This window comes from Silurus meridionalis, chromosome 17 (genome assembly GCF_014805685.1).
Source record: "Silurus meridionalis isolate SWU-2019-XX chromosome 17, ASM1480568v1, whole genome shotgun sequence".
NCBI lineage: Eukaryota > Metazoa > Chordata > Actinopteri > Siluriformes > Siluridae > Silurus > Silurus meridionalis.
In genome coordinates this window covers 17,972,584-17,982,725 of record NC_060900.1, presented here as the reverse complement: position 1 = coordinate 17,982,725, position 10,142 = coordinate 17,972,584, and the positions used below count along the sequence as shown (strand labels likewise).

At 35.2% G+C, this 10,142-nt stretch overlaps 1 protein-coding gene across 3 annotated transcripts in view; it reads right to left on the bottom strand.

Moving 5' to 3' along the window:
* Positions 1-490: 490 nt before the first annotated feature.
* The window catches only part of ttc39a (tetratricopeptide repeat domain 39A), a 30,043-nt gene continuing 20,391 nt past the window's right edge, over positions 491-10,142 (bottom strand). For all 3 annotated transcript variants that reach the window (XM_046870630.1, XM_046870631.1, XM_046870632.1), the window contains 12 exons: positions 9,978-10,077; positions 9,826-9,891; positions 9,577-9,685; positions 8,820-8,887; positions 8,401-8,460; positions 8,128-8,289; positions 7,852-7,943; positions 7,510-7,630; positions 5,881-5,992; positions 5,491-5,605; positions 4,283-4,399; positions 491-3,151 (listed from right to left, as the gene is read on the bottom strand). In XM_046870630.1, coding sequence (XP_046726586.1) covers positions 3,034-3,151; positions 4,283-4,399; positions 5,491-5,605; positions 5,881-5,992; positions 7,510-7,630; positions 7,852-7,943; positions 8,128-8,289; positions 8,401-8,460; positions 8,820-8,887; positions 9,577-9,685; positions 9,826-9,891; positions 9,978-10,077 — 1,240 coding nt within the window. In that variant the 3' untranslated portion in view covers positions 491-3,033. The remainder of the gene's footprint in view (positions 3,152-4,282; positions 4,400-5,490; positions 5,606-5,880; positions 5,993-7,509; positions 7,631-7,851; positions 7,944-8,127; positions 8,290-8,400; positions 8,461-8,819; positions 8,888-9,576; positions 9,686-9,825; positions 9,892-9,977; positions 10,078-10,142) is intronic.

Sequence of the window (10,142 nt, the reverse complement as noted above, 5' to 3'; positions counted from 1 at the left end):
AGAACAATTGCAAATTGTAAAATATAAAAATGTTTTGTCAGAGAAAAGAAATGATAACTTTGTGTAAAAAATAATTTATATTTTTAAACTGATGTGTAAAATGGCTTGCAAGGCCTGTAACTCTGTCCATCTCTATTACATCATTTACAAATTAATAATACACATACCTCAGTTTCTATTCAAATTTGGTCCCAATTGCAAGCTAAATTAAACTCTACTAAACTTTACTATGTTCTAGGTGGCTATTAAAATTTACATCTATAGAACATTATGTATAAATCAAGGCAATGCAAAACTAAGAAAACAATAGAGGCTAGGTAAAAAATCACATTCTCTGTTGACCCAAGAACAAAAAAAATGGTGGAAGAATTACATCATCAGCAATGTTGATCGCACAGGAGCCATAGCCAATATAGTTTGTTCACAACCCATTCTCTGTAAAATCATTGTACAGGAGCAACTCACTGAAAAAAAAACATGAAAATGGAGGCATTGTAAATGTAATCACCTTTAATTCAAATTTCTTTTCCACCACCTTTGATGAAATATGAATTTCAGTAGTTTTACTGTACATTGATTGAAGTCCTTCATATAAAAAAAAAAATAATAAAGTATTTCTTTATCTTAATCTCCACACTGACACTAAATACAACAAGAGAGAGCTAAGTATAAATAATGTAAATATTAACAGAAACAGATCTACTACAACTGTAAGACTTATTGTTTAGTTTGGCTTGGCTTTAAGTGTATGAATAACAAGGGCAAAAGAACACCCCCACCAAAAAAATAATAATAATACATTGCTCTTGGAGAACACAAGAATGTTAATCCATAAACCAGCTAATGTAAACACAAAGTTTAAAAATAGACCTTTCTCTGACAAATATTGAAAATATCAGTTTTCTAATTGAAATACATTCATATAGACTGCATTTCCGTGGTGTTCATTTGATAGATTTAGGCTCTTGATTAAAATAGGAGCAATCATAAAAAAAAAAAAAAAGGAATTAAAGTTTTTATCTTTGTTTTTAGCATAAGGCTATAGTGGAATTTAATGCATTTCCCACAAATGGCTAGAGCAGAAGGTCCTGTATGCCATCCTCCAATATGAAAGACTTTGCCGTTTGTTTTCGCCTTGATTAAGTCCACAAGAAGGAGACTGCCTTTTTAAAAGACACATTCAGCAGTCCAATTGAACTGGGACACTTTCACAAACTTAATATCACGGACAACTAATGCTAGAAAGAAATAACATCAAAGAAACACCAAAAAAACATCCAGAAACTCAAGTTCACATTTACATACAGTTTGTAACTTGTGCTGGAGGTGCCGCCTACACAAGAATGAGATGGCATACACAAGCCCGCTATTATAATTACTCTGTTTTTATATTAGTGAAATAAAATAATAATAAAATATTGTTATGTTTCTTTTAGGAATTACAGAATAAATACTCATCAATCAAGTTTTAAACAAAAGTCCAACAAGCAAACAATAATATCAAATGTATGAATGAAATTTAATACCAAAAAAGAAAAGAATTTGGATTTTAGTAATCATTTATTCAACACATTTACATCTACTTAAATAGTTGGAAACCAGGAAAATTACAGTTTTATATAAATCAGTCAAAAATGTTGTTTTGGCAGCTCTGTTAGAAATAATGAAGCTTACTATATTCATTGCAGTTTTCAGTAATGACACATTGTTACAGTTTGATTAGAGTATTTTGTAAATAGTTCGAATATTTTATTAACCGAGTTACTGTGTGACAATAATAAACAGTAAAAGTATTATACTATATTTCTATTGTAAAAAAAAAAAAGAAGCATAATTTCTAATATCTTCTAATTATTTTTTTTTGTTGGTAAATGAGTTGAGGGTTTGGATGCTAACAAATCGATTCATTTTACTGTTAAGCTTTTAATTTATTTTTAGATAAGTAATTAATCAATATAATCGTTTCTGATTCAGATGGTCATTTTGTCTCTTTACTTGTTTACTTGTGGGTAATGCTCACAGAGGAAAACAATTTTAGCTACCCAAACTCAGAAACCACTTTGTTAGGAAACCCTGTACACTTCCCATTCAGGCCAATTCCCAAACAATCATGCGACAGCAGTGCAATGCACACAAATCCTTCCTGTCAAAAGCTTTAGATAATGGTCACATTAAACACCAAAATAGGGAATAAGTATAATTTTTGTGACTTTCACTGTGGTGTTGTTGGAGCCAAAGGGACTGGTTCTGGAATTCGTAGGTTTCCTAGAATTTTCTTACACTACAGTAAACTCCCAAAAAAAAAACATCTAGTGAGCATCAGATTTTTGGACAAAAACATTATATTACTGAGAGGTGTGAGGGGAACACAATCAGATTAGTTTGAGCTGGCCGGAAGTCTATGGTAACACAAATAATATTGTTTTTCAAAGATGGCAAGCAGAAAAGCATGTTATTTGACATAAACACTAACCGTAGCACTTAACCTGCATGCACATGATTGTATCCTGCATTGCGCAGTTGCAACATAATTAGCTGAGTGGATAATTAAAGAATTATAAGGTATACAGGTGTTCCATGTACAGTGGCCTTTGACTGATTGAACAAACATATCCTGATTTTTGAGGTCACAAAGTGACTACAGTGTAGACTCAGAGAGCAAAGCCTGTATTGAAACAAAACCTGCTAAAATGAGGTAAAACTCACTCACTCCAAAAAAAATAAAATCAAAAAAAGACTTCGGGCACAAGTGTTTCTGTATCAGCACAATGTTTCGCGTCTTATTCAGAGCTGGCTTGTTGCTTCACACTGCATGCATCTGTGATTCCATGTATTGTATTACTATTTCTGATATATAGAAATGCATTTTGTGTGTTACAATTAATGCATATGAGTGAGTGAAAGAGATTGAGCTTTCTCTCCTTAGATCCTCATTCCTGTTTATCTGTTGTGTGTATTTCTGCACCTGTGCAGCCTCCAAACAGCTCTTTAGGCCTGAGTATGGCATATGTTGACCCTGTGTTACCGTGGACGTTAAGGGCTTGCGGGCGAGCAAGATTCCCCATTCTCCTCTGTGGCTTGTGCTTTGTGAAGCGCCGCCTGGATCCGGAAATGAGTCCGTGACTCCATTGAGTAGTTTTTATAGTTTTGCCTGTAGAGAAAAAGAACAGTGCTCAGGTCAGGAAAATGTTGCCTGTGCCATGTACATTGGCTACATATTAGGGATGGTATAAAAATACACAAATCATAAATATAACCGATATAAATAGAACGTACACTATTCATTATGTTTTTGTCTATAGCTTTTTATAATGAGGTGTGCAAAGTAAGTGGGATTGCAAAAAAAGAAGTGCAAGTGTGAGGTTATTTTTGTTACATGATGATACCATGAATGTGCAGCACAGCAAGATGGATTATGTTTTTTTTAATTCTTAGTAACTGATAAGAATGGTGGTGGTTTATATTAGGTAAGTGTTTTACTTATTTTCTGGGACATAGAACCACATTTCTTAGAAAATGTTATTGGCAGGTACAATACACATACAAATAAGAACACACAAGCAAAAACAAAATAAAAATTGCAGCAGTGCCAGTATTTCTAGGTCAAGGCCAAGGCTTGTTCCAGTATTTCTGAGCTGCTTAAAACCACTCTAGGTTCAGTCTCATTTCAGATATGGATATTTGTAGAACATGAGAGATTTAGATGCAGACATTGTACACAATAATACAACTTCTAGATATATTTTAGATTGTTATAAGCAATATTATTTTAGTCATTACGAATGTAAGTTTGAGTGCAAATGTTTCCATACCATCTGTTTGTTTCCCGGATGCTCCTTTGAGAAATTAAATCAGTTAAAAATATTTCCTAAATATAATATAGATATTCTCTAAAATATGACTACCTGAGAACCTTTAAAACCACTGTAGCACATTTACCACACATTCTTCTTCACATATCTATTATAACTCGATTTTCTGAAAAGATGATTATTAAACTTGCTTTTTTTTTGCAGGATATGCACATTATTCTTGTTAAGATTCAGAAATAAAATTAAAAAAAAATGTAAATTGGAATTTTCTGTAGACACATTTCCATTTTTTACTAAAAAAGATAAAGGCACTACATTTTATGGATATTCATATAAGGAAATAATGTAAAAATAATAACATATCTGTCTTTACATGAAGTCCTACATAAGATGAGATGGATCAACAAACACAGTCCAGACATATTATCCATATTATGTACTAAAGACTCTACTGTAGATTCATGGCTTACTTGGCCATCTCCAGTAGTTTAATGGCTTCATCTCTCTTTCCCTGCTCCAGACACAACAGGCCGTGTTCCAAAAGAGCATTTGGTACAAGGTAGTGGTCAAACTTGATCTGTGTTTCACTGGGTGGAAAACAAAAATAAAGAGAACACAATGTTGTAAGCAATAGAATAGTGTTTATTTGTAAGGGCACAGGTGGGGATCGTTAGCAACCATTTTAAGAAACATTACACTTTAATGAACTAATTTAAAACATGCACTTTGTCATTTGCTTGTAACCAGTACAGCACGTGAATTTAACCATATTTCTCACTCAAGCATTCTTCCTGAGGGATAAAAAATGTTGTTCCACATAATCAATCACCCTTTCACAGTCAGTCTAAAAAGGTATATTACAAAAGTATATTTTTCCTTCTACACCATCTTCAGTAACCAATTACTGACTCATTATTTATTTATTATTTATTAATAACCATGTAATTTATTTTTTTTCTTCTTTTCTTCTTATTACTATTTTAATTAATATCATGAAAGCTTTTTACACTGAGCTGTCTAGACAGTATATTATTTAATGATTTGTTTGAACTATAAAAATTTGTTTTTTTTACAATACTTACAAACTGATTCAGTTACTGCTATGCTTGTACCTTTAGGTATGACTACTCGACTAGTATAAATTGAAAGGAGAGAATGTTTTAAGAACGAACTGCTTTGTCTTGGCAAAAGTTGCAATGGAGCACGGCTCCTATTTTAGGAAGATGGGAGAAATTTGAAATACCGGGGGAAACCTATGCAGATGCAGAATGCATGCAGACATTAACCTGATCTCAAGACTGATCCAGAAATGCGGGAGTTCTAAAACCACAATTCAACCTACACTTCGTCTTTTGTTGAAAAACCCTTACCTTCTATTACCCATTTTCCCATAAGAATCTAATCATTCTAGAAATAAATGAGAACCACTTAGCCAGTTTTCTTTAAGAACTGCTTTCCCCCAGCAATATCCACAAATATGTATGATAATTACACAGATATATGAAAGTAGTTGAATAATGTTTGAAGTAGGGTAAATTCATTTATATTATTGAAGCTCTTATTTGAAAAGAGTTTTACACTACAGTTGATTAAATATCTGCGTTTTACAAACAAGGGAAATATCCATCGTTTTTGCCTCTCTTTTAAAAGATGGATCATGCAGCACAGAATGACTCACTTGCAGAGGACGAGAGTGAAGTAATGCTCAGCTTCTTCTTTATAGCCCAAGTGCTTGAGACACAGACCCTTCAGCAGACTTAGCACACATTGGTCATCTATGGAGAACTCTGTCCCTGAAAGAGAACCCACAGGATACAATAACAAGCAGCACTCACCCTGCAAAAGTAGTCTGTATGTCAAATGATGACATAATCTATGGTATCATTTGTCTGTTAGAATAGCCATACATCTCATTCATTGTATAAAAGCAACTTAATGTTACTGTAAAGGTCACTTATGTAACGCACATTACAATCTGTACTGGAATTGGTATGGAAGCGTATTGTGTTTTGCTAGCAACTGTCATGTGGCTGGTTTTGTGGTCATGCACTTTGAATTGAGACATTACTTGGATTCTGTTCAAGTTTCTGCTGAGCTTCATTCAGCGTTTTTAACATGCCCTCTGTCAAGTCTTTGTGCTTTCCAATCACCGTGTAGCCATTCCAGATATACATCATCTCCTGTAGGACAAACAAACACTTGCTTATGAGCAGAAAGTTCAACAACAAAACAGAAGCATACTGGACTGTACAAGGTTGTTTTAAAACAGTAAACATTTCCAGAAGCAAGGGAGTGCCCAACAGTCTTATATATACAGTACATTCAGGACAACTGACAGGTCCTAAATGATTTTTAAAAAATATAGTTTGGATGCAATTCAAGGTAACTTTCAAGGTATAATATATATATATATATATATATATATATATATATATATATATATATATATATATATATATATTTTATATTCTGCTCATTATTTATTTACTTGTTTTAAAACTTATTCAGTACCCAAACTGAATCTAAGATGAAACTAATGTAAGATGGATACTGGGAGTTTAAGGGATTAAAACACTACAAAACATAATAATTAACATATACATATATAGATAGGTGACCATTTAAATGAAAGAATGCTAGGTCTGTTATACTCTAGAGCAGTGGTCCCCAACCCTGTCACTGATCTGTGGGTCAATTGGTACCGGGCCGCACAGAAATAATGCATAACTTACTTTATTTTCATTTTCATTTGATTCTGAACGATGTTTTATTTTGGACAATTACCGGATTCTCTCCACCACATCTGTCTATGACTCACTCTTGATGCATGTCATGATGCCTCGGTCACATGTCTTACCTCCATCCGCTACCTTCTTAAAGGGGCTGCTCCGGCCGCTAACACATAATACATTACCGCTAAATTCAAACCCCCAAGCTAGCAAAATGAACAAAAAACAACACAGTGGATTCACGTTTATTATTATATTTCGAAAATACCAGTTTTTTGCCAGTCGTATCATTTTATTTTGTTGTATTTATCCGCCACACCTTAAAGGCTGGTCCGTGAAAATATTGTCTGACATTATTATTATTATTGTCTGGTCCGTGGTGCAAAAAAGGTTGGGGACCGCTGCTCTAAAGGACCTTTTTAATAGCAGGAATTAGCTTTACTTGTTCCTTTTGAGGGAAAACTCAGCTGATCTTAACCCAAATGTGTTCCCTGTAATAATTCTGTGCTACTTAAAACACCAGCTGAGGGAATCTTTGGGGGCCCATTAGTGGGTTCAATGAATGACTAAATGTTTTAATATTATTATCATTATTATTGTTGTTGTTTTTGCTAGTGTTGTTGCTGCTGCAGTATATTTAGAGCTTATCACAACACTAGGTACATGGCCAGTATACTTACTATATTGGATGGCAGGGCTTCAAACTCTCTCAAACACACACATACATGCACATGCACACACACATGCACAAAGTAGCTAGTCCATTTACATGCATATTTCAGGGAAGCAGGAGGAAATCTGAAATAATGGGGAAAACCAACACAGGGAACACATGGAGAACAAAGCAAAGCTGTACACAAACAATAATCTCAGGACTGACCCAGGGATGCTGGAGTTGTAAATCCACAAATGATACCCAGTCTGCTACTGGAAAACATTTTTAAATAAGAAGTGACTTAGTTACTAACCAGTGGAGGTGCTGGGAGAGAAACGGGGTTGTCTACATTATAGCGGCGAGCCTTGCGGATGGCAAACTTCTCCGTGGGTAGAGACTTTCCAGCTATTTTCTGTTTTAACCCAGGGACTTGCCTGCAGAAACACAAGGACAGTTGTGTTCTCTGTATCAAACCAATGCAGACTTGCCAAGCCATCAGAACATGATGTTTTTGGCAACAACATGACAGTAGACAGCTGTTAAGTTTTTGCTTCCTCCCTCTTTTGTATTTCATATTGACCACACATGAAGCAATTACCCCACACACACACACACACACACACACACACACACACACACAGTAGTTTTCTTATACCTAAATAAAGCCACTTCAGTTGTCCCAAATGGCTGTCGTTCCTCTGTACTCAGCATGCTGAGGTAGGCAGCTTTCATATATGCATACATGGCCTGTAAAAAAAAAAAGAAAGTTTTGTGGGGGTGTGTAAAGAATTGCAGTAAAATTACTGCTGCAATCTGAACTCTACATGGTAATTGTATTAAATATAATTGTACAGTAGAATCTCTACCATACAATAAGTTGCAAAAATACAATTCTACAAACTGCTCCCTCATTTTAGTGCTGAGGTTTCACCTTCGACCATGCACTCTCTTTGCTGAGCAAATCTGCATAGAAGTAGGCCATCTTCCATTGTTGCTTATAGGTAAAACACCACATCAGCTCCCAGTAGCACATGTGATGAAACTGCTTCCAGTCCTGCTGGGCCTCACAACACTCCTCAAAGTATTTAATAGCCTGAATCACACAGATATACATACGGACACATAGTCACACCATGTATGCCCACATGAATTACATGCATGGGATGAATTGCAAACAAACCTATTTTAAATAAAAGGAACTCACAGCATCTATATTGCCTTTGATTTCTTCTATTCGACCAGCGAAGAACAAGAATATAGATCCCTATGAACAGAGAAAGGCAAAATGTACAGGCTGATGAAATTTAAGAATGAATGTGATTACCTCAGCTCCATGTAGGTGGCAAACCAGCTTTAAAAATTACACACAGTGTGTCATTTTAGATTTTTGCCCAGCGGAGAATGTTCAGTAACTTATTTGATAAAATGTTTCTATAAAGTCTACAAAAGAAGATTCAGTTGCAATATATGTTTTCAAGTGTTTATTTTTTCTTAACATAGCAGTTAATATGGTCATGGTTGCGTATATGAATTTCATGTTTTAATATTTTTGCAATATAGTAATATAATATGCAATACAGTGATATGGTGATTTTAAAATATAGTATGGTGAATTGATCATACCTTAGGATACTGTTTAAAGTACGGCTGTAGCAGTTTCTCTGCATCTTTGACGTCACCTTCTCCAGTCCCTGAATTATACCCACACACACACAAAAAAAAAAACATTTTCTGTTCGTTGCACTTACACTACTGTATCTGACAAAAGTACTGGGACAACTGATTTTACTTTTTAGCCAAATGTGTTACTTCCCTAAACTGTTACCACAAACTTGGAGGCACAGAATTGTATAGGATGTCTGTGGATGCAATAGACTTAAATTTTCTTTTCACTTGAACTAAGAGACTCAAATCTGTTTCAGCATGACAATGTCTCTGTGCACAAAGTGAGCTTTATGAAGAGATAGTTTTTCCATGGGCTGGAGTAGCCTGCTACAGTACAGTAGTTTAACCCTACTGAACACCTTTGGGATAAACTGAAATGCTGACTGCACCCTGGGTTTCCTCACCCTACATCAGTAGCTACATTTACTAAAGTCCTTGTGGCTTAATACTCACAAATCTCAACAACCACACTTTAAAATCTAGTGGAACAACCTCCCAGACGAGTGGAGGTTATTATTACAACAAATGGTGTGTAAATGTGAAATTGGATGTTCAAAAAGTACCTTACAGATCCCTAAGGGGGAACAAACTTTTGTCCCAATAGAGAGAGAGGAATATGTACAGCCCACAATGCATCAGAGTGCTAGCATTTTGTTTAGCAAATCTGTCTTTTGTGCTTCTAACACTGAGTAGGCTATTTAGGAGTTTGTCTCACCCAGTATGAAGCTCATGAAGGTGTGATAGCAAAGCAGCAGCATGTTACACAGGAAAGACCTAAACGTGTGCTCAGCAGAGCCCTCTTGGAGCTGCTGCAGTCCAAATTCCTATAACACACACACACACACACACACACACACACACACACACACACACAAATCCGCAGTAAACACAGTGACCATTGTATACACATCCAATACACACATTTCTAAACCAGATACGGAGTCCCACAGAATGGTGAGTTCACCTTATTACCAGAGAAACCCACAAACTCCAACATCCTCAAAGTTCTTGTGGGCAACAGGGAAAGCATCTGCCAGTAAAAAAAACAAACAGTTAAAAGTCAAATACAAATCTACTTCTTTTGTTATTCTTTTGTTTCCAAAATACTCCACTCACCAGATTAAATGCACCCACTCCAAGTTTCACTCCTCCTTCAAAGTGGCCATGACTTTGACCGTGAACATAATCAGGGGATTTCAGAACTGTATGCAGCTCTCTGAAAGCACACAGGATACACAAAATCACAGACAATAGATCCTTGCTGTTCAAGTGTAACAATAA